The 25,917-nt window shown below is 39.6% G+C and overlaps 1 protein-coding gene across 2 annotated transcripts in view; it reads right to left on the bottom strand.

Annotated features, from left to right (window-relative positions):
• Positions 1-21,544, bottom strand: part of adarb2 (adenosine deaminase RNA specific B2 (inactive)) — a 303,296-nt gene extending 281,752 nt beyond the window's left edge. For both annotated transcript variants that reach the window (XM_038292043.1, XM_038292044.1), the window contains exon 1: positions 21,135-21,544. In XM_038292043.1, the coding sequence (XP_038147971.1) occupies positions 21,135-21,237 (103 nt within the window). In that variant the 5' untranslated portion in view covers positions 21,238-21,544. The remainder of the gene's footprint in view (positions 1-21,134) is intronic.
• Positions 21,545-25,917: the final 4,373 nt, after the last annotated feature.

Raw genomic sequence — 25,917 nt, 5'->3', positions numbered from 1 at the left:
CTGCATTGTGATCAAGAGCGATATGTCTCAGCACCTGCTTAGAGCCTGATAATGGGCATCGTGGCAGTTTGGCTGAGCGCACAGCCAATAAGGATCGGATTACAGGCCTGGCAGGAGAGACGGCCGGCGGCAAGCAGGTGCGTGGAGGACCTCAGGCTGGGAGCTGGAGGCCCAGAGGGAAAACGTGCCAACCAAGAAGTCTGATTATTACAATTTGTCTCAAGGGGAGTTGGAGTGTTTGCTGCAGTGCATAAACTCACTCCCAGTTATACACTTAGAATAAGTAGTGGACTTTTCATACCCTTTTAACTTTTTTCATGTTTTGTCATATCACTACTGCAGATTTCAGTGTGTTTTACTGAAATTACTTTTATATGACAAAAACAAGGTTAAGGAAAAGTGAACTTGAGGGATAGTGATGCCTGGACTGGGATGTACAATTTAAACATGTTATAAAAATTGACTACAATAAGCTTTAAACATTAAATGTATATTATTATTATGGATAATCAAAATAAGGGGTCCTCCTAATTGTCAATCATTCTAGTGATATGTTAAGGCCGTCCTACATGCTCATCCTGTTAGCTATTTTTTTCTTTCTGCACTTTCAGGTGTATATGTTGAGTGAGCTACTGTTTCAGACAGTCACTGAAGTTGACCTTTCTCACTGTGGTTATTTGAAAATGGCAGAAGGTCGTAACAGAAAAAGTGTCTACGACGTGAGAAGAAAAGAAAGGCCTCAAGAAGAGGCAGATATATCCCAGAATGCTTTGCATGGGAGATCTCAATGCAAAGTATTATGGGATTCGCAGCTGCTTCTGCCCAACAGCGGCGACTAATAACAAAAATGATGCAGGCACCGCAGTGGACCAACAGAGAAGTGATCGTCTGTCTGAATGGTAAGTTGACTGAGTTTGCTATATAGTCCACAATATAGTCCCTGCTCTATATAGTGATTGAGGGATTCAGGGGGTTAGGGCGGACATTCCGGCACAGTAGGCGTGTAGAGCTATTAGAACACACATTTTTAAACAGAGCATGCACAAGGAAAAATAGGCTCCTGCATGCTCTCGCATGTGCACCTTTTTTTTTTTTTAATTGGAGAGCGCGGATCTTTTAAAAAATTCGAGAAAATCCTCCACAATACCTTTAAATATCAGACATTGTCCACTAATATAACTCATTGACATTAAAGCTGCTCTTTTTGTTGAAAAACAAGTGATGATTACCATTCAGTACCAACGAGTGACCCGGTGCATGAGTCTGCCACAGGAGAGATGTTGAAATGAAAATATGTTGGTACTGAGGATGTTTTTTTAAAGTTAGAAATCTCTTTTGTCGACCTGTCAACTGTGTTCAATGGTCTTCATAATACTTTTCGCAAATATTGTTTGTTTCAACAGGTCTTTTTAGAACAGCTAAGAAAAAAATTCACAGATCTTCTCAAATTATTTTTCTTATATTTTTAAATTGGTTACAGAGTTTAGGGTTGGAATACAATATGTAAATGGTAAATGGCATGTTAGTACATGCCATTTACCATATTTACCATATTTCAAGTCAGGAGACTTGACAAACGTGCTTTACACTACATTCATTCACCCATTCACACACACACTCACACACTGATGGTGGCAAGCTACATTGTAGCCAAAGCTACCCTGGGGCTCACCGACAGGCGCCACCGGGCTCTCTGACCACCATCAGTAGACAATGCAGGTGAAGTGTCTTGCTCAAGGACACAACGACAATGAAAGTCGGAGCCGGGGCTTGAACCGTCAATCCTTCGATTTCAGGGCAAACTCCTACATCCAACGCCACTGTCGCCCTGTAAATATGTAAATATGTATGCACAGCCAAATTATTAGTTATAATTTTTCTTCCACCACAAAATAATGCCTTACTGAAGGTCGTTTTCTTACATACAATAAAAAAAAAAAAAAAAAGAGTTTCATTATTGTTTGATAACAAAATTTGAAAACCTTTGAGGGGTTGAATACTTTCATATAGCATACTTTGGTTGGTGATTTTTATCAGTACAAAGAAAAATCAGTTGATCAGTTAACTGATAGAAGTTTTATATTTTTTGTCAACATGGGATTTACTGATGTCAGTTATTTTCTGTATGCATATACATGATGCTAAAGTGAAGCATAGAAAAAGGATAGATATTTCTTGTTATCTAAACTGACTCATGCAATCAAGCAAACATTTCTGTTTCTGCCAAAGGCTCTCATAATGTGCGCTATTCTTCTTTTTGTGGGCGTTATAGTCTTCAGGTGCTGCTTTTCTCTCTGGAATAAACAGTAATTAACAGTGCTGTTATTTGTTCAAGGCAGCAGGTGCCAAACATGTTTCATATCAATACTGCTGGTCTGGGTTCATCTAATAGTTCCCCACTCTGCTTAATTCACGCCATAGTTTTATTCCTTTCGCAGTGCCTCTGTTATTAGTGGCTGTGGTTGTGACACTGCCATTTCCCCGTGGCATCATTAAACTCTCGTCGTGTTTCGTCTCATCTGATCAGATGAGGTGAGAGTGGCTGGGAAAAGTGTCTTCTTGCATATCCTTGCTGGAATCAGTAATGTCTAATGGCCAGGAGATAAAAACACAAGCATAGAACTATTTTCAGTATTTCAGCTTTACTTCTATCTCACTGAGGTCCTAATAATCATAATGTGCTCTCCTGTTTTAACAAAGCTCTAGTTCATATACCCTCTGACTCATATTGCATAACAACACTCCAACTCACAGCCAGGAGGTCTGTGGGTGATGTTAAAAGCTAATCTGCTGGTGTGTTCGTGTTTTCTAAATTTGTGCTGCAGATAACGCTTTCATTCCAGCTTTCAGCCTTTTGTAATGAAACTGTTAATAACACTGTTAAAAAAACACAGTTAATGTTATTGCATATTTAGACCCTGCACTCCAGCGTCCATTGATAGCATAATCGTTTTTACAAGCAACAATGCTGTCTGTGAGTAAGTGGCAGTTGGCGGTGGAATAACATTTAGATGAAGCATTTAACAAAGCCAGACTGATACAGGAAGATGTCCTTGATTGGCTGGAGATTGCTTTCAGAAATATTGGGGTGCTAACACTCAGAGGACCATTATATGAGTCTGTTGTAACTGTGTATTCTATTTGTACTCTGACATAAGGCCATCCGAGTTCTCAGTCAGCCAGATAATAACAAATAAAAAAGGTAAATCAGAACCGTGGTTAGCAAAGTCATAGATTGTTGAGCAGACCAGTAAAACCATGTAGGTTTTACTTGTCTACTATTTATTAGCACTTTGGATATCTTTTGTTATTTTATTAAAGCAGTTGTACACATGATGCTGCACAATGTCCATCCTGGAAAATCCTTTCATAATTTGAATCCATAAAAGTAAGAGAAATAAGTTGTTTTGATGTATTTTACTGCTAATGATGGTAGTTTGCATCATTTGTAACTAGAACATGTCAAATTAGGGCTAGGATCATTATCATTTAAACTTAAACTTAATTGTAGGTTCTTACTGTCCTTATTGAAGCTTTAGCTCAACGCTCATCAGACTCCCTTGTATCCAAAGCACTCCAAAAATAAATCTACGAGTCCACTTCTTGATTTTAACGGTTTAATTGAAAACTTAACGCAACATTACAGGAAACATAAAATACATCCACTAAATTAAGTCCTTTAAAGTCCAACGGAGCCTGGGAAGGGTGAGGACAAAAAAACTATTGAGCTCCAATCTCCTTCTGATTCCCACTGCATTTCTCAGATAAACCACTCGCCTTCATGGGTTTTTAAATGTCACAATAAAAGTCATATCTTACTCACAATATCAATGAACTGAACATATGAAAATAGCATTTTTTAATCCTTTTAAATCCCTTTGAGTCATTAAATAAAAAAAAACTATTTATCTTACTTATGTATTTGTATATTTTAAAATAAAATAAAAAATAAATATTCTAACTCAAATAAACTGCATTTAGGCTCCTACATTAATTCAATATCTGAAAATGATATGAAACTTAGCAGCAAATTTCTAATTTCAATACATAAGTTAGAAGAATAAAGAACAAAAAAGGAGCAAATAATGGTTTCTGATAACAATAAATAAAGCATTTTCCTTCCCTTAAAATAAATAGAAACCAAAAAAAAAAAAAAGCAACTACATAGACTGCAGGAAGACCAGCTCACAAAAGGAAAAATGTCCAAAAGCACATCTCGGGTTAGTGAGAAAAAGGTTGTCTATCTGTGTGTACGAGCATCAGGAGAGCCCGTTTACCTGAAGATAAATAGTCCTTTGACCTCGATATGAACCAGTAGCCCCTGGTGAGCGATAACTCATGACCTGGTGGACTGGTAGACTATCCATCTCTCACACTGCAAAGGATGAATGTAATGATGAACGCCCTCACTTGCTGCCATTTAGATAGCCCTGAAGTCACAGGTGTGACAAACTACCCAGACAGAGCGAACCTTGTTTACTCAGTCTGCCAATTTTACAGCCGGATAGCAATGTACAAACTCAAACTGTGCAACAGGGAGCCAGTGCTAACTGAGGGTCAGCTAAAAACCGCTACCTGTCTTACTGATGCTGTTGACCTACACCTTTTCCATACATACCAGTGTAAAAAGCACACTTAGCTCAAATACTCTACAATATGTTTGTGAGAAAATGTACATTTCTTTCTGAAAGATATGGCCTTAGGCCATGCAAGGAGAGTATTGCAGACAACTAACCAAAAGCTTGTTTTTAACTGTGAAGGAGCTGCAGATAGCCACGTTCAGGTGGGAGAAGCAGTAATGTATCTGAGAGCAGCACGAGGAGCACTACTTCAATAGTCCTGAGAAGTCCTGTTGTGCAGAAGGAACCCTCAAGCTAGAGGACCCGAGCTTGGGGGAAAAAGGGGGGAAGACCGAACGCGATGGGTGAGGAAGAGTTCATATATATATATATATATATATATATATATATATATAGGTTGCTCAAGGTTCTCATTATCATTTTAAACTTTTCAAATGGATGCAAACAAAGTGTTAGCAATCCAGTTTGTGTGGGTTGTGTTTTTGTGTTTTCTCCCTCCACCAACAGGTGGCGCCTGGTTCTCGTTGGCTCTTCCACACACCTGCGGATGGTTGCCTCATTACCTGAGGTCTCTTAAGCTGCTGATTGCCACTACCTCGACGCCAGAGTGTTTGCCAGTTTTGGGTACTCTAGCCAAGCTGAGTTTTGCTGAGTCAAACTGAGTTTTTGTCTACCTGAGTCTTAAACTTGTTGTTTTTTCTCTTTGCCTCTCGGCAGGAAGTCATCCTGGACCTTCTCCCCCCGGAAGGATCGCCTTGAGCTTCAAACTGAGCTGGGGATTCAAACTGGAGGTTTGGATCAACTTTACCCCAAAGGATTGTTTGAGCTACACACTGAGCAGGGAATTCATCTCCACAAGAACCGTTCAAGTACCAAAGGAAAGCTAAGTGGCAGTCAGCTCCTCCGCTCCTCAAGGAAACACCTTAACATGGGTAAACCCTGTCCGCCCTCCAACGAGCAAACCAATTTCTGGAACAACCCACACCGACTGGATTCAGATAAAGACACCTTTTCTGGAAACGTGAGTCCTGTTGCCTTTTCTGCCTTTTGCAAATCGAAGCTCAAATTTCCCACTGAGCCTGAACTAAACACAGAAACTTCCCCTTCACTTTTCAGTCCCGGTTCGCCAGCGTTCAGAGCAGCACTGGACATCTCTACTAGTTTTCAATAAACCTGTTAAACCTTCCCCTGGTTCTTCTGAGTGGTTTTCTGCATGTGGGTCAGATCATTGAATAAAATCATGACAAAGTTATGCATTTACATCTCTAAAACAAAACGATCCACAGAGTAAGAGCATTTCCATATTCTCCCACTGGATGTCTGCGTAGTCTGAGCTGTTTACCACCCAATAGATTTGAGTCTCAGCTGTGGCTTACTGAGGGGAGAAACTTTGCTGAAACACTTGCCAAAAAGATTTGAACACCTGCTGTCCAGAAAGGGTCGCCACACTCACCTGCAGCCACTTCTCAGTGGTTGTGTCTCAGTTTAGCATCACAGTGTCTACATACAGGCATATTCCTGCACTAGTTTGATCGCTCCATGCTCAGTTTTATCTTCCACAATAGTCAACATACACACTCAAACACACGCTTACCCGCATACACACATAAACGGCCTCTTATCCCACTGATGGTCCATTCAAATTAAAATGAACTTCCATCACGCTAATAGGTGGAGTGGAGAACAAAGCCTGGCCTCTCTGCAGTCAGCAGGAATAGCAGGAGGATTATCTCTGCAATCGTCAGAGCTATTATCATTAAACCATGTTGCCACTCTCCTGCTCTGCAGCAAACCAACAGGGCATGTTGGGTTTTCTGCAGCAAAACTTTAAATCACCGTGGCTGATTTCTAAATGCTCTGAAAAAGTGTGACACACTATTTAACCTATAGGAGTATTTCTTACCCCTAAAAAAAATTAAATCCCATTTAATGTCAATGGATGTCAAGTAGTTTAAAGATTATGCAGTGTTCTCTGATCAACATATGTGAAATTTCTATAGGTCCCTAAATACTCCATAATAGTTTCTTTTAGTGAGATTTCAAAACTGACAAACCTGGCATTATATTTAAATGGACTCTGAGACAATAATATGAAGTTTAAAGGCTCATCTACCTTTTCCTAACTGTGTTACTAAAGGTGAAAAAGTATGGAGAGAGGATTTATGACACAGATTTTAAAAGGCCCTTTTTTTTTTAGCCAGGACTTTATCTTATGTAGATAAAGCTGACATTTCTAATTCATGAAAAACTGCTTTAAAGAGACATTTTGTAAGTTTTCACAGAAAAAATCTCATAGCCTTTTTATTTTAACACTTCATGACTAAAGCATTGTTTGATCAGTGCCAATGCATCTAAATCAGGCGTCTCAAACTGGTTCCAGAAAGGTGCCGTGTGGCTGCAGGTTTTCAAGTAATTATGTTAAGACTGTACTTACTTGATGAGATGACTGGAGTCTGGTGTGCTATTGCTTGCTTGGAAAGTAAACCTGCAGCCACACGGCCCTTTCTGGAACCAGTTTGAGACCCCTGATCTAAATGCTTGTAGCCTATATTTCCTGTAATATGGGTCAGAAGTTTCCGCACTGCGGACGTGACACGAAGCACATCCATGTTAAATGGGTTCGACTTAGCAAACAATCGAATTGTTGTATTCATGTGAAAATAGTACAAAAATACATACATTGTAGAGCGGAGGTCTTCAACAGGGGGTCTGCAACCCTTAGGGCGTCCACGGAGGTACTGCATGGGGGTGGCGGAAGATTTGGTTGATTACAGACCTTTTTCTTTTATATCCCCCATTTTTTCGACTAATTGAAATGTCTTTAAATACACATTAAAATGAATTCAACACACTTTAGTAAGCAGATAAATGGAGGCAGAAGATGTCTTTCAGTCATCAATGCACACATTCAGCGACACACAGGAGCTCTTTCAAGCTGGGCACCATTTCATTCACAACACCTGTCCTATATACAAGTAATCTGAATCAGAAATACTTTAATAATTGCATAATTCGTTACATTACTCCATCTGTAACAGAGTGACTATAGGACCAGTTTGATATAACACAATTTCATACTATATATATATATATATATATATATATATACATACATATACTTAGGAAGTCTCCGCTCCATCTTGCCATCAGTTTGGGGGTCCTTGGCCTGCAAAACGTTAAAGACCCCTGTTTTAGAGCATAAGCAAGAGCTACAAGAACTGCAGCAGTTCTGTGATTCGGCCACAGGTGGCAGTATTATTAGAAAACTCTGTAATGCCTCTTCAAAGTGTGTAAAGAAAACACTGTAATATTACACATTTCTTGGTTAATCGCATATCTAGTAAAATTAACCACACATCATGAGTTAATTTATGACCTCATTAATTTTATTACAGTAAATAAACGGTTGAAATCAAAGTAAATTAAAAGTACATTAAAATTTTACTTTGAGATGATTGTGTTGAAACCATTTCAGCATTTTTTCCCCCCCAGTTATCTTACCATGAGAATCTTACACAAGCTTCGGAATATTATAACACTATAAAAGCTCTAAATGAAAATAGATATAAGCCTGATCTTGTTCCAGTCTATTTAATAACCATTTGGATCTGTCTTTGCAGGTATAATTGGATCGCACAAATGTAATCTTACAAAAAATTCAATCTTCTATCTCAATGACTATTCAGAATAAGCTTACCATTAAAGTGCAATTAATGTTCACAGCCATGTTAGCTGTCAGCGATCATGGGAGAAGCTTGATAACAGGAAGCAAAACAAACACAGAAGCAGCCCAGAAAGTAGATTTACTGTATATAGAGATATTCTTTTTTTCCCCTAGCAGCTACCTTAGGTCTAAATCTGGAATGGTGGTTATGTAGGTCCATCTGTTCCAGCATCTCAGGGACACTTTGAGCCTCAAGATATCCTTTCTTTGTCCTTTATGCAAGGCAACATTTGTAGCCTCTGGTTCTGCACGCCCTTCACCCTTTACTAACAGTTACAGCCCTGAAGCACCACTGACTGCGAGAAGTTAGGGTGAAATGTTCCCGCTATGACACAGCCCATCCAGGCAGCCCCATGCCAAAGCAGCGCGTGTGTGTGTTCAAACAATTCAGCTGAATCCGACTGGATGTATACTCAGGCCTTATCTGGGGGAGGCCAAATACACTCTGAGCTATCGGCGGCAATGGATGGCTGATTGGAACTCTTAGCTTTTTGGGTAAATGCAAACACATCTACTACGCTCCAGCACTTCAAGCTGTGCAAATCAAAATCACGGCAGCATGGAGAAAGACAAACACCACGGTGTCTGACTGCAGAAAAAGTTGAAAAACAGGACTTTGCATATCGCAAGGATCAGCCCAGAGGTAAATAAAAACTCTGCAGACTTGACCGGTGCCAGCAAACACTGTGCTGATCCACACAGTCAATGCTGCTGTCAGAGATTATTTTCTTATTTTTAAATATCTTTTCATAGACTTCAGACTGGGAGATACGCTATGGAAGCATACCAGGGTTTAAAACAGATTCAGAATTGCAAAACTTTTCCTTCATACTATGCTAGACTTTGTTTTTTAGATGCCAGAGACAGTGAAATAGCAACTGGATTGCTGTTCTGCAAAAAAGCAGAGCACTGTCCCTCCCCTACCTGTTGCTCCACTAGTAGAATTTTCACAATACTTTCCCTGACTTTAAAAATAAAAAACAAGTCAGACCTAAAGACTTGACCTAAGACTTGTCCAAAAAAAAAATAATATATATTACATTGTGAATGTAAATACATTCCTCTCATCATACAGCATGGGGCTAAAATCAAATGTTCACTAAAACAAGTTTAAAGTAAAAAAAACAAAAAAAAAAACACTAGTTTTCACAAATGAAAAGTCTCAATGAAAAGTCTTCTGGTATTAGAACTTGTCTAAACCTGAATTTGTCAAAATATGAAAAATAAAAAAAGTTTTTAAAATGTCCAATTTTTCGCAAAAAAAGAATAGAAAAAGTCAAATTATTACAAAATATCTAGGATTCCTTTCCACATCACACACAAGTTTTTTTGTGTGTTACATTTACTGATTTATGGCTAAAATAAAAAAGAGTTTTTAAAGTTTTTAATCCAACAAAATGTCATATCGATGGAGCAAAACACAGAAACAGCTACAATATATGTACAATGTGTTGTGACTTTCAGCTATTCTGCTGTAAATAAGTTAACATTGGGAGTCAAACAAGCTAATATTAGCCAGTTAATTTGCTAAACTATTGGTCTACTATTGGTTTCACCCTCTACCATAAACACAATGGTTAACAGTTAAGTTTCCAAACCATGACAAAATTCTCAAAGCAGATTGTTTTGCAAATTAACTCTTCATCCATCATTTCAATAAAGTGAAAAAATCCTTAAAATGATATAGCAGATAAGTTAATACCCAGCTTATCACTACAATAAATACAAATCATTCAGTAAAGCTGTTGGCCTAAATAACAAGTTGTTTCTTTTTTTATTTCTTATTGAATTTTAAATAAAGCATCAGTGACTGGAATTAGTGTTGCACCGATACCGATACCAGTATAGGACGGGGCCCCGATACTGCCCTAAAATGGTGGTATCGGTATTGGCGAGTACCAACAAATAGGGCACCGATACCATTTTGAGAGCCATAAGCTTATTCAACTATTGTCACCCACTCCTGGTAGGCAATAAAAAGTTCTACTGGATTCACTTTGTATTAGATTTTTTCCTGCTTCACAAATGTAGGCAGCAGCTTGACAAAGCCATGATGGCAATTATTTTACCTTATTATGGTATCGGCCGATACTGCACAGCCAGGTATCGGGTATCGGTATCGGGGCCAAAAAATGGCATCGGCGCAACACTAACTGGAATGAAACAGTTGACTCACATTGTTTTTTAACCAATTAATGATAATTGTCAACTTCATTGAGCAGCCCTGGTAAATACATGTATTTAGTTGTTTTTTTTTTATACATTCCCTTGATTGATACATTCAAACTACACAATCCTTTTTAAGCTTTAAAACCTTTCTACAGAACAAACTTATGCCAGGAACTTCTGTTTGAACATAATAGGATATATATGACAGTAAAGGTGAAAACCAATTTAAATGATTCTTCATATCAGCTGGGATTTCCACAGGGAGTACATCAGCTTTTCACATTCACCGTACACCAGCTTAAGACCATTTCTTAAGGCCTGTGGGAGAAAAAACATGCTGAACAGCTAAAATGAACAGCTAATTAGTCTTCCCTGCTCATTCACATTAATAATCTACAAAAGATGGACAGCGGTGATTATTGTGATTGAGTGTCTTCCCCTGCCCAAGTTGCGTAAATGAAGGTTAAAACAAGCTTTTTAGACAAACGGACCCTGCAGCAGAAAGGTCCCACGTGCTGTACTTGGAAAAAAAAAAAAAAAGGTGCAGGATTTTGTGGAACCTCTAGAGAGAGCCCTCGGGAGAGGCCCTGTTGTAAAACACTCCTTCTTATTAATGGAAATAAATGCTGTTAGCACCCTACACCTTCCCCATTCTCTGCACCCCACGCTGCAGTAAGAAGTGTCTATTCTCAACCAAAGTCCCCTTCATTAATGTTATCTCTAATAGGCACAGAGTCTGATGGCGAGAGAAGGGCCGGTGAGCATTTAAGCTGCTTCATCCAATTTCATTATTCCGTATGAGGGGGGAATGTCACTGATAACTTTGCAATGTCAGCACAACACTCTGCTCCTGTGCTCCCGCAAAAGCATGATGTAAGTTTAAGTGTTCAAGTCAGGTGGAGTCAACAGCTCATTGGATGCTGATCACGTTGTTGGGATTTTTCATTTCCAAACGGTTTTCAAATAGCAGCTTAATTCTTGGCTAACTCGCTTAGTAGGAAACAACAGAAAGCCTGCTTTTCTTTTCAGTGCCCAAATTCAAACACCTTCTTTGGCTATTTGTGGCTTATGAAATATATCCCTGTTCACGGCAGCAGTTACCCTGCTGTGAGCTTGTCCAAGGAAGCCAGGAGACAACAATGAGCTTGTGCGAGCTGCTAAAGTGGGAGAAAGAGGAAAGATTAGGGAATAACAGTTAAAGAGAGGTAGTTAGATAGGAGGGCTGAGGGAAAAGTGAAACTGCCGACCGTCAAACGATCTGGCCTCTCTCCAGGCTTGATGACTCAGGGATGATGGCACAGTTAGAGCTAATTAGGATCATAAACGGAAGGAATGTTTTGCCACTGTGATATGTGGGGCGCTTGCCTGCTATTGGCAGGTCTTCACATTAGACACAAGTGCTTGTCTGGATACAACGTATTAAATACAAAATCAGCTGCCCTAAATCAACAGCTAACCTAAAAACTTCAATGAATTTGTTTAAATAATAATATTATGTTGCATATTTCAGAGCTTTAACTCTCAAAATAGTAGTAGTGGTTGCAGGAATGTACTGTTTAATCGAACACAACATTCAGGGTGTTCTTGAAAATTTAAACAATATGCATGTTCTTAATGCAGCTATACATTAAAAGCACATATCAAAATTCAGTTTGAAATGCTAGCGGCATGTGAATGTGTGTTAATGAGTGAATGACTAAATGTAGTGTGAAGGGCTTTGGGGTCCTTGAACTTGATAAAGTGCTATACAAGTACAGGCCATTTGCCATTTATTTACAGTCCTTACTTGACGCCACTGTTACACTGATTCCAGTGTTTCTATTTAAGTTGGAGTGTTGAGAAAAATGCATTACAACAGCGTAAAACTTACAAAATCTAACATTTTGTATTTCCTGCCAGTTCGAATAGTGCATATTTATTAGGATGAAGAACGTGGAATGCATAGCATTACTCCATGTAAGGAAACACTGATTTTACTTTTGTTTTAATGTCACTATTTTATTTAGTGTGTCACATATTTAAGCACGAACAGACCATCCAATGAAGATATTTTAATTTACTATAAGTGCCCTAAATTGTCAGATAATCATTACCACAATCAATCAAAGTTTTAAGCGATTCAAGCAACCGACATCTAGAGGTAAATTAAACTTCAGAGGTGCAGAGAGAGAACTTTTATTATAGGTCAGTGGTGGAATTGTGCAGTAAACTTGGCTTGTTAAAGGTGCAGTGTTGCTTTTGAAGAGCTTTTCATCACCCTGACGGAGCTCAAATTCACATGACGTTACACCGTGAAGCCAATGGTGATTTTACAGAAAACTAACAGGGTTCCTTCTCCTTTGAAAGGAAGGCAGATGTGAAGCAATGTGATATAGATTAATGAAGCTTAAGTGAAAATTCAATCTGGAAGACTCTTATGAACCTCACCTGGACCACCTGCTGATGTGTCACATTCAAGCTTCATCCAAACGACATCAAGACCGCACGCCATCGAAGGCCAGTTATCGTTTCAGATCCTGTTCATAAAGCTCCTTTTCCTGCATACCATCTAAACTTTCCCCCACCTCTGACCCAGCTCCAGCTTATTCCACCACCAGTGTCCGGGTCCCGGAGGAAAGACTACTCGAATTATTTTCCTAAGCGATTCATCCGAATGAATGTCAATTGACTGCATCGAAGTCTTCTGCCAGAATCCAACCGCCAAAGAATTTGTTTAATTCATGTCAGTAAAATCTTAGTAATTGCAACTTTTCCCTGTGCGAGTCCATCCAGGTTGAATTAATATCTACTTCCCGAAATGACCCAAAATTCAGTTGGATCTTGTGCATTTTCAAATTCTTTTAATTTTGATGCTGTTACCAACTAACGGCTCTGCATTGATATTTTAGCTACTATTTCATGTAGATGGAAACTTCTTTTCCATGAAGAGGAAATGCAAAACTTTTACTTCTTCCCAACCTGGGTCTTATACTACTTTGTTTCTAAAAATGATGAGTTTATGGTGCATAGTTATTGCAGAGTTGTTCAAACTTATTTACATTTTCATATAAGTCAAGCAGATGAAAGCATCATCTCTGCAACAAAAAAAAGGTTATTCCATCTTTAACTCCTAGAGTTAAATACATATTTTCTTCTTGACGCGTGTCTTTTAAGTAACTTTTACATACGAGTTCCTTTTCAATTTGAAGTTAAATTAGTCTCTTGTAAATATTATAATTAAAAAAAATCCATTTTTCAAAATCATAAAAATCTTATACTGGACCCATACTTACCTGCAAAACTACTCAAGTTCTAAATCATCTGCACATTTAAAAGAAAAGTGTTAAAAGAAACTATGATCAAAGTGGATTAAATTATATTTGAAACCGTTGATCTTATTTGGAATTACTATTTTGTTAATTAAAGGAGCATTTCCACGCTTCTCTTATGTGTGCGGTAAGAAGTTTGACAGCTGTTTCCAACAGCAACTACCTACAGCGCTGCTCACATCCGACACAGTCTCAGAATCACCTGACAATGGCTCCCAGGCAGTTTTGCTCCATCTTTTTCACTGTAGTCATCTCCACATTGCTTTGTCTAGAGGACACTGACAGGAAGTGATAACGCCTTTGACGTTATCACTGTGCGCTCTGTCTTTGTTTACAATGTCACGCAGGTCCCTGCTGGCGGCTGCACACCGACATATACTTAACAAAACTACTCTGAGTTGGAATACAATCAGACATGCAAGCAAATTACAATATGGACTTCTCTGTTACACTCCAGATTCCTTTCCCATCACAGGAACCGCCACATTAGCGCTGTGGCACTCTCCAACATCTCATCTAAAGTAGTCATTGTTTTTGAAAGCTGTTGTGGACAGATTGATGAAGCGTAACGCATGACTAACTCAATTAAACTGTTTGTGTTTAGTCGTCATAGCGACAAGTGCAACAAGTTATTTACAGTGTGAGTAATACTGTTATCATTCCAACTGTGGGAGTCATGAAACAACAGACTAATTAACTTAAGTGTCACCTTCTGATTTTTTTTTTTCTGCATCTGTTCTTTTGATGATTTTGTTTTATTCTTAGCATACGTGACCAAGGCGGCCCACTGAGAGTCCGAACGTTTGCATTAATGAGTCATTCCCTCCTCAAGTTTATTTGTTGCTCCTGAACTTTAAGCACAATGTTTCACCGCTAAGCTCCAAAAAGCCGGGAGGGACTATTATAAGATAATTGCTAATTATGCAAATGCAACAAACTTGCGTTATTCCTTTTCTTTGGTCATTTTGTCTCCTGTCCTCATGAGACCACAGTCAGTAGTACAAACCTTTTTTTTCTTCTCGCCCTTCTGCTAAATGCACAGTCATTTGGAGGACGCAGTATCCTGAGCGGACCGACCTCTCTGCCGCTACCCTTAATCAGGAAGCTCCTGTAAATTCACAAAGCCATGCGAGCACACACAGCGGAGCGCTGCAGTTTCCGCCGGCACCGACCTTCATTAACCTCATAAATGCCAGCGGTCTTTCCGTCGCAGCCCCTAATGCCATTATCAACACCAGCACAAACAAATGTGACAGAAGTGTTTGTTGGGGCTTAAGGAAACATGGAGCTTCACATCTGCAAAATATCTCTTCCCTGCCGTCCTCTCACGGCACACGCTGTGACATTGGGGCGCCCCGACACGGAAGCAACACCGCCCCGCTTTCATCCCTGCTGTGATTGAACCTACATTTGTAAACCAGTGGCACGGGTAACCTGCACAAAGCTCTACATGCATTTGCCTTGATGCACTCTCCATGGGTCTAGATGCTAAGATTTTTTTTTCTCATGTTTGCAGAGACTGTCATAGCTGGTTTTACCAGAAAAACTAAACGTGTTTAATCAAAAATAGCATTCCCAGCACTAAAAAGGAGAAAGTCTCTACTTGTTTTACTCAACACTGGTCTTTTTCCAGTAAGTCTTGGCAATGAGCATATCCCTGTCTTTAGTATTTAATTTCTTCCTCACAGCTAGCTTTTTATTGCTGCTATCATTCAGCCTCCGCGTGCATATTGTGTTTCACATTACAAAGAATTGTGTTCGGAATTTGCATGTCTTTGTCACTGTGCTTTGTGCCTTTGCTTAAAAACTGTTGTAGCTGTTACAGGATTTATATTGAAACATTGTTTTGTTTGTTTTTTTCCTTCTACAATTTGACAGATGATAGCGGGGAGGCAGGCAGGAAAATGACTGGAGAAAAACAGGCTTGACGCTGAACGTATGTGCATGCAGCTGGAATGGAACCGAGGCTGTTGCTTCGAGGAGCAAGATGCAAAAACAAGACATGAAAAATTGATATTTGTCAAGACTCTTTCTGGTAAATTTCTTTAGTATCATTTGAATAATGTAAGAGGGGTTTATCTTGAAGAACTCAAAAGCAAACAAAAGCACTTTAAACTCAAGCTGACCTTTTTTTTCTTTTAAGAGCAACGATTTGATTCCTTTTCACATCATACTCCCCTTTCTTCTCCTATGACTAGTATGTGGCGGTGTGAGGTTATCGAGGTATAACTATACATAAACTATACAGTTTCTAGGTATTAACCAAAAACAACCTCCATCCACTGTTAGCATGGGGTTATTCCTTCAGTGTCACTAGGGATGGGGATGGTTTACCTATGCCAAACTATAATTAGACCAGAGCTGGGGAAAAAAAACCTTAGACAATTTTAAGCAACTCAAAAAAAATCCACACGTAAACAGAAAATCTTAGCTTCAAAAATTTTATTCTAAATTTGAACAAAACAAAAATACAGAAAAAGCACATGGTACATTTATTTCCTGTTTTATGTACATATTTTATGCAATATTAAAGCTTTTGGTGCAACTGTTCTCTTTTAAAAACAATACTATTTTAAATTGAGAGTAGCTGGTTAGTAAATCGGGTTATTGGCAGAGATCATTAGCCTTCTTTCTGCTGCCTACACTGCAAAAAAATGAAATCTAAATAAGTCATTTCTTTTTAAAATAAGTGCATTTTTTCTTGAATTAAGGATTTAAGTGAGACATTTTGCCAATGGAACAAGACAATTTACGCTTAAAATAAGAAAAAACAATTATATTGTCTTATTTCAAGTGCATTTTATCTAGATACCTTATTTTAAGAGTAAAAATACTCATTCCATTGGCAAATCATCTTATTTACCTGCTCAAATTAAGGGTAAATACCCTTAATTTAAGACATTTTTACTTATTTTGAGATCATTTTTGCAGTGTAACAGACATACCATCCATTTAAATGTGTTACCTTTATAGGAGTTACCAGCATTGCTCGGTTCTCCTCTTAGAAGACAAAAACTCTTAAAACTTCCTTAGTCAAAACATTATAAGGATCCAATTTTTAAAGGCTGTGGTCGGAAATTTTACATTTCTCATCTCTCATATATTTAGTTATGCTGTTTATCCAGTGAAAAATGTTTTTACTCAGTTTGTTTCACCTGCAAGGCTGAGAAAATGTCTGAGTGAGGGGTGGTTTTAGACAAAACGTACTTATCCCCACGACAAGCCAAATTGTTTCTCAAGGTTTGTTAAAGTGTGTGTAATTTGTTTTTTACTCCGAGACAACCTTCAGAGTTTTTTCATCAACATAAGTAAGGGAGACAAACTCTGTCTAGTCCAAACAGGGCTGATTACTGTGCCGTAAGGGCTGTATGATGAACTGTAAGAAAATAACGTGCCGACTGACTGGAATCCATCAATGTCCGTTTATTTAACTAGGGTCAATAGTTGAATACTTTATTCCCACTACAAAATGATTTCTTTGTTGTTTTGAAACCATAACATTTTTCACAACATTAATAAACCAGCAGTTGGATCCTTGCTTGTCAATGTATTATTTGTTTTTATACAAAAAATAAAATGTGTGACTGTGTAAAGTGTGAGTGTGGCTACCAAGGTCCAACCACATGTATGTTCAAAATGCTGTGTCTCCCCTTGACAGCTTAAAGTAACTTTTCAAAGCTATAATATACTGTTACGGCTGTCGCCGTCATATTTGTGTTTTCCCTTTTATTTTATTTTTTTCCCGCTTTTGCTCATCTCCTATGTAGGCTGCATGGCCCTGTGGAAAGACCCGCCTACTTCCTGGTTTCTGGGGATCTGACTTCAGTCCCATCCATTGGTTCCCTCAGTTAAAGAAAAAAAAAGAAAAAAAAAGGGAAAACACAAATATGATGGCAACAGCCGTAATATATACCTAAATACCAGGAAGCAACTAATCCGTATAAAATATCTAAAACGTTTGCAAAAATAAAAAATAAAAAAAATGTTCAATGTGTGTATGGATCAAGTTGAAACGCTTCATCTTGAGGAACAAAAAGATAAAACTGTTTCTGTTTGCCGGAAACAATTCTTACGCCAGACAATAAATGTATCAAATATGGATTTGTGGATGTAAAGAAAAAATAAAAAAAAACCCTCTCCTGCCTGACCTCTGGCCTGGACTCGACACCCCCTTTATCAATGCCAGCAGCAGCTAAAAGGGACAGTGATGAAACTGAACAGGCAGCAGTTCACGCTCCCTTCTTCTAACCTGTATGTCACACAATAAGGGACCTGTCTTGCTTAAGGAGGAGGAGGAGACCCCCATCATCTTGCCTTACCAACAAGCATCTATTCCAGCCTGAATCCGATCCCCCCTCCTTTAAATCCCTAACTGGACTCCTCTGCCACCGCCTTGCGGTGAACGAGGGCGTAAACAGTAATTGCTACATAAATTATGTTGCTCTCACTGTGTTTTTCTTTCCCCCCTTGGCGCTCTTGATGACATGCTGATATACTGTAGTGGGACTACATGCTGATGAGTGTGGCTGTAAAAAAAAGAAAAAGGGAAAAAAAGAAGTTGGGTCATAAATCTCTATAGCGCTTATATTTGTGGATAGAAAGACAGGACTGTTGTATGTATACTACATTTAAAACGTACGCAGATGATTGACAGCTATTAATCCACAGAGCGCATTCATCAATAAAAAAAGGACTGTGACACATCCACTCAAATGTTCTTGTGCTACCAGCATCCCTTCATCGATGCTGGTGTGAATCAAAAGATTAATTAATAGGCTGGTCAAACGTGCTCATAAATAAATGCTGAAGAGGTAGGAGCAAAGGAAGCGAGGGCCGATGGGTGTTACAGTGATTTCCAGGAATTTCCAGCATTGATGGGTCAGGCTGACAAAAAAATTAAACCCAACTAAATTGCACCCAAATCTTCTGGGGTTATTTGTTTGTCCCATAAAAAAAAAAAAGTAAAAAGGAAATTAATAGAAGTAGCAGAACAGACTCTGCTTACAGAATACACACACAGCTTTTTATGAGTCCATCTACAAATAATCTGCAGCCTTTTCAAGAGATTAATCCCTAAATGCCATGCAGTAATCCCTCTGTGACTTTGTTTCTGCTTTAAAATAATTGTGTGAAAATATCCTGATGACACTGATTTGGTATTTCAGAGGAAAGATTTGACACAATGATAAAGAAAATGAGAAAAAGAATTTGGCCAGGCTTATGCATAATCTGTGCTGAAGTTTGAAGTGTGTGCTTGTGAGTGTGTGTGTGGAGGGATAATAATCTGACGATTTAAGAAAAGCATAAAACAGCGAGAAAACATCTAAGAGAGGGATCCAACTCCGGCCACGGACACAGTTCATTTCCGATCGGTCCCCTGAGCAGGGCCTCTTAATGTCCCGTGTTATCAGAGTGAATCAGCAGCACTGATAAATTAGCCCCCACTTCACAAACACACCCCGAAAGGCCCGTCAGCTAATCTGCACGCCCGCGTTTGTGCGACGCTCATATGCAATGCTTAATGTTGTGGAACCAATTCTGCCGTTTCCATTATGTAAATACATTTGCCTCGGCACTATATTTTATGTATTGTCTCCCTTGTCTCAATTACTTGGGCTATTAAAAATCAAGAGGTTATGGAAATGAAGTTTGTGGTCGTCTGTTTTGCACTTTGATGACAAGCAAAAAGTGTTAATGGAAGCTCGTTATGCGTTCAGTCGCTGTCGGATACGTCAACGTGCTCCGAGCCTCCGTCCACGTTCCAACGTGTAAATGGGGCTGCACATCAGCATCTTCCAGCACAAACAGAACACACACTTTTCATGTTTTCATTGCTGATACATAAAACTAAATACAACTAAATGTGCTGCAGCTGTTTTTCTTTAAATCTCCCCTTATTCTTTTATTAGAGGTCCTTAAAGAAGACAAAATAGGCAGAATAAACAATCATTTAGTGTGATGCATCAGCATGAATCGGCTTTTGACATCTTAATGGTAATTGCTAAAATGCTTTAGGAAATAACTATCCATATGCTGCAGGATAGGAGCTTTCATTGATGATTCTTTCGAAAAATGTCATCCCGATATTTTTATTTTATTTTTTTGGCTGTGAAATGAAATAATGCTCAAATTATCCAACAATCACAGATTGATCTGGAAAGTGGATGGATGGCAAAGTGTGGTCAAGTCTGCAAATAAAAAAGAAAGCATGGTGTCTCTCATGCTGAGGTATAAAGGTTTGTCAGACAGAAGGGCTTGGATTTGTGAAGTTTTTATTATTGTTGCTTGTAAGTGTTAGTCTGTTTGATATAATATCATCTGCAAAGACGGCATAAAACTGCACAGGGGGATTTGTTTACCATGATCCCCCGTCAGCATCCATTACAGTGCCGGCTGCCACATTGGGAGAAAAAGTCAGTGAAATCAGCATGCTTTTCCTGCTTCCATTATAGATCCAACTGATTGTTTTACACTTTGCCGTTTGCCTATACTACTGTGTGCAGATGGCTCCATTTGGGACTCATTTAAATGCACTAAAACTGATTAAAGAATTTCTAATTTAACAGAAACCTAAATGTATAATAACAATAAAAGTATATATTTATTTTTTTTACCTAAACATGTATTATTTTTGCTGCTTTTTCCACCTCTTCGTTTGGCATGTTCTTAATAGATTGTCTAACGTGACTTTTTCATTGCTCAGACCTAAAGAAAGTGCTAAACTCATGAAGCAGTGAGGAGAAATACATTTTATAAAAGAGACAGGAGTGCAGAGGGGAACCCATTAGGAAAATTATTAGGATTATCCCTGCAATCTTTCTGCGAGATCTAAATATAGTTTGCACAAATCTTTTTTTTCCTCCCCCTTTTTAATAGAGTGCAGTGTAATCACTGGGCATTATGTAGAAGTGATTAAAAAGTATACTGGCCTGAGAGAAATTAAGCAAACTAGATCATACTAAATATTTTAGCATTTGCAGTAAGGAAGGAAAGACAGGATTTTGTTGCGTAAAGACAAAAGTGAAACCCCATTATAAAAGAAAAATCTAATAATTTCTTATCCAATTTGGATTTTAGTGCTTTTACCAAAAAGTAATAATAATAAAGTACAACTTAAGAGGAAAGAGACAATATATTTCACTGAAACAAACTGAGCGTTTTATTTCTGACTTCAACGAGGTGAATTTGTTCGCTTTTAGAACAAAAAAGCCACTTTTCACCGCGGATAGTTGCGGAGCGCAGCGCAGAGGCGAGCGATGCGCGCGCCTATCCGCCACGTTGCGCACGGCCTCCCCTTTAATCTAAATGAGGGGGTAAAACGGGAAGAATAAGGGGCTTCAAAAGTTGCCGTACCTCTCCTCTTGGATCGCCTCCTCCTCCTCCGCTTCAGCTTGCATCTAACCTGGCCGCTCGGAGCGCCCGAGCCGCGGCTGCTGTTTCCAAGCACGGATGCCATCGGCGCAGCAGCGGAGCGCAGAAGCAACTTGGTGCCGACTCTCCTTCGCACTTGCCTCGTCAGTCTCTCCGAACAGCGTTGCGTCCTCTCTTCCTCCGCTCTCTTTGTGTTTATAAAGATCAAGGCTCTCTCTTTTTTTTTCTGTGTGAATATTATCACCTGGGAGCGTCTCAGCGTAGAAAGTCCAGCACGTCTCCGGCGCTCGGATGTAAACCTCTGCTGTCAGCGCAGCCTGGCAGCTCTCTGTCTGTCTGCTCCGCTCCTCTCCGCCCCTGCACTAGTTTTTTTTTTTTTTTTTTTTGGCATCAGCCACTTTGGGCTCAATCATGCAGGACGCCTATCTATTTGCTGCCGAGATTTCTAATTAGGGTCCAATCGCGGCTGTTGGAGGGGGTGTGACATCAGCAGCGACACCCACCAGCTCACACACCCCTTGCTCACCCACCATGGGTATTTTTTAGGCTGCTTAGACTCGCACCTCACACTTTTCTTGTTCTGTTTTTTATTTCCTCATTTCCCAAAAAAAGCCAGCCTCGAAGTTTGGTGATGTTTTGCATTTCATTTCTCCAACTCTCCCCTGTGTGCCATCCTGCAGAGGAAACTTTACTGCAGGGCGAAAAAGACCAAGATGCTTTTTAGAATGCAGATAAGAAAAAGAACAGAAAACTCTCTGCAGCCTTGTCTTACATTTAGCCTACTCATGCTTTGCCGTCTCTGCTTGTAGAAATTAGTTTTTCTGCTAAAGGATTTATGATTTTCTTTTGAGAATAATGTAAAATTAATTATCACTCTTTAAAAAAAATCAGTAAAATAGAAATTTTCTTAAAATAAAACAATCTGAAAAGTGTGGCATGCATGTATATTTAGCTCCTTTTGTCATGATTGTTTTAAGAGATCTGACCCACATGCAGAGAACCACTCAGAACCAGGGAAAAAGTTAAACAGGTTTATTGAGGGAATGAGTACAGGAGTTGGATCTGGAACTCAGTGAACTGGTGAACCGGAACTGGAAAGTCTGGAGGGGAGATCACAGTGATCAGTTCAGGGACCGTAGAAAAGTTGACTGAAGCTTGAATACTGTTGGAGTGGGACTCACGTTTGAGGGGGTCTCTTGTTTATCCTTGAATCCAGTCTGTGTGGGTTTATCCAGAGAAGATGGAACTTGGAGAGCGGGCAGGTAGACATGTGTTGGACCGAGAGAGGCAATGGAGCGGGCTGTCACTTGGATTTCCGAAAGGGACTTGAACGGCTCATGTTGATGTTTTCCCCTGTTCAGTGTGAACTCAATTAATCCTTCCAGGGGAAGAAGGCCAGGCATCCAGTTACACAGGAAGGCTTCCTGCCGAAGAGCAAAGACAAAAACCATATAAGACTCAGAGGAACAAAGCTTAGGTTAGGTTAGACTCAGCTAATCTCAGCTTGGCTAGAGTACCCAAAACTGGCAAACACTCTGGCGTCGAGGTTAGTGACAGCCCACTGCTCAAATACTCCTCCAGATAATGATCCAACGAGCCGCAGGTGTGCAGGGAGGCCCAACGTGAACAGGGCACCTACTGGTGGTGGAGAGAGAAAAATACACAAACAACCCACACAAACTGGAATCCTAACACCTTTAATCAGTAAACAATGCAGAACTGTGTTTCATAGCTATAATTATAACTTCTGGGCGTTTTTTTTTTTTTTTCTTTTTTTTTAACGAAAATTTAGATACTGAAAAATCCTAAACATTTTTATTGGTGGTTTCAATTCAGTTCAATTCAATTCAGTTTATTCCTATAGCGCCAATTCACAACACATGTCATCTCAAGGCACTTTACAGTTCACCAAATCATCCAGTCAAATTGATTCAAAGTTTTCTATCTAAGGAAAATCAGTTGATGGCATCATATAATTGGAAGTAGGGCATCTTTAAGTCTCCATCAATTCTTAATTTAACTTCAGTTTGAGCTAAGGAAAAGCTTCCCCACAGCATGATGCTGCCATCACTGATCAGGTTCCCCCCCCCCCCCCCATCCCTCCAGGTCAGCGGACAGGTCAGCTTTAATCTCATCTGACCAGAGCATGTTTTTTTTTACCTCTACATACCCCATGGCAAACTGCAAACATTTTATTGCTGTCTTCTTTTTATCTTCACCATAAAGAGACCATTTTTGAAGGCCAGAGAAAGCAATTGTTTGGATGAAAACTATTCCCGGAGAATTGATTCATAAGTTATTGGGGGGAGGTTCAAAGCTTTTGCTTTTTTTTTTTTTTTTTTCCACCTAAAGCATTTTAAATTCAACCAATCACAATCTGTCTGCTGTGTTTATTGGTCTTCATTACCTTTCATTATGTACTATTACAAAACTCCTTTACCGAATACCTGGATTTTTACTATATCCCACAGACTCAATTAAGTAGTTAGTTTAAGTCGAAAGATAAATTCTTACTATGAATTATATTAAGAGGTGTCGGTATACAATACACAAGTTATACAACAGCCGAAACTTGTCATCTTTATTTGCACAAACAAACAAACAATAAAAATATAAGCACTCATTTTTCTTAGGTTTTTGCCAAGCACTACGAAATGGAGTATGTTACCTCTCGACAAATCTCTTTTAGCTCATGAAAAGCCACATTTCTCTTAGAAGTTTGCAGGTAACCTTCAGCATCCTCGCAAAGGTAATAAAAATATAGAAAAAAAATTGTGTTGTGGGCAGAAAGTTTGAAGAATGTGACATTTTGGCATTTTTGTGAGAAAATGTGTTGTGCCGAAGCTTTCAGAAAGCATTTGTGTTTTCCATTGCTGCAGGTTATCGCGCTGTTCCCCTGGCCTCTGCGGCTTAAGGTCAGGTATGGTGTTTAAGGTGGGGGAGGCACTATATGCTACTGTCGGGCATTTGGAGATACTGCATAGGTGTAGATCTGCAGAAGCTTGCTTAGACAGGTTGTGAACTTGTGTCTAGCCAACTGTGGATCACTTTTAGTTTCTAGGAACCATACCAGTAACCTGTGGGTATCCTCACACATACACTGCTTGGGAGATGGCTCAGAGGAGATGAACTTACTTTGGCAACTCATTTAATACCTTTCTCAGTAACTGCTTTTCTGCTGCAATTATTCATTTTATGTGGTTTGGCTCATCCACTGAATAGGACAGGTCCACACTGCAACAAGCATGGCTGACCTTCCTTCCATGCAGGATTTGTACAGGGCTAAGATTTTTAAACATTTAAAATAGCGGCCACAGGCTTTCTAACCCCAGGCTGTCAATCTGAAGAACAGACAGCCTGAGAGCTCTGATCAATACCATGCTTATTTGGAGCTGTCTGCTTAGGTCTTTCTTTTTGGTAAAACTTGTTTGTGTACATATTAACAATCAATATTTTTATTTATTATTATTCTCCTTTTTTAAACACATCATACTTTAAATGTCTTCACGGAGAGCAAAGTGGATCCAAAGACAAATTTCTTGTTTGTATAAAAACCTGGAGATTAAAGCTGATGATGATTTTAAGATAGCTTTGTGTTGTGTCCTGTCGTGGCAGCTTATGCTGGCAGCATACAGTAAGCCAGGTATGGTTATCTTACAGCAGGGATGTCCAAAGTGTGGCCATGGGTCCATGTGCTGGCCTTTGATAAACTTTAAGTGGCCATTGATCACAAATAAAGAATGGCCAAAATAAGGATTGTCATGATGGGCTTTAAGGTTCTGACCCACATGCAGAGACACACTCAGAAGCCAAGGGAAAAAGTTAACAGGTTTATTGTGGTTGACAAAAACACAGTGAGAGATATACAGCTGGGTAACACTGTTGGAACTCAGCGGACTGGTGAACTGGAACCGGAAACTCTGAAGGGGAGATCACAGTGATCAGTTCAGGGACCGTAGGAAAAATGACTGAGGCTTGTAATTTGCCTGAGTGGCACTCATTGTTGTGATCCTCAGGCTTGCCCACCAGAGGGCGCCGAGGATCCTCTTCTGTTTTATGTTGTTTTCTGTTAGGACTGGAGTTACTGTTGGGATCTGGAAGTTACCATCTGTCTCCAGCAGAGTGCGCCGTGGGTCTCCTGGGGCTGGAATCTTCCAGCACACCTGAGACCCATCTACTCATCAGGAGACCTTCCCTTTATAAACACCTGCCAGACCTTGCTTCGACGCTGCAGTGTTGATCTTAGTTTGGTTAGCAACCTGAGCCTCTGAAACTGAAAGAATGTTAGTTGTCTCAAGTGAGAGATCAGATTCTAACTCTCCTCTGTTTTTGCCTCACAGAAAACCTGTCTCTAGCTTGAAGCTCTGGGAGAGCTGCCTCACGGGAAACCTGTCTCTAGCCTGAAGCTCTGGGTGAACTGCCTCACAGGAAGCCTGTCTCTAGCCTGAAGCTCTGGGTGAACTTCCTCACAGGAAACCTGTCTCTAGCCTGAAGCTCTGGGTGAGCTGCCTCACAGGAAACCTGTCTCTAGCCTGAAGCTCTGGGTGAGCTGCCTCACAGGAAACCTGTCTCTAGCCTGAAGCTCTGGGTGAGCTGCCTCACTGGAAACCTGTCTCTAGCCTGAAGCTCTGGGTGAGCTGCCTCACAGGAAACCTGTCTCTAGCCTGAAGCTCTGGGTGAACTTCCTCACAGGAAACCTGTCTCTAGCCTGAAGCTCTGGGTGAGCTGCCTCACAGGAAACCTGTCTCTAGCCTGAAGCTCTGGG

The sequence above is a fragment of the Cyprinodon tularosa genome, unplaced genomic scaffold (genome assembly GCF_016077235.1).
Source record: "Cyprinodon tularosa strain WSP-4 unplaced genomic scaffold, ASM1607723v1 ctg306, whole genome shotgun sequence".
Lineage (NCBI taxonomy): Eukaryota > Metazoa > Chordata > Actinopteri > Cyprinodontiformes > Cyprinodontidae > Cyprinodon > Cyprinodon tularosa.
This window is presented reverse-complemented; position numbering and strand designations above follow the sequence as displayed.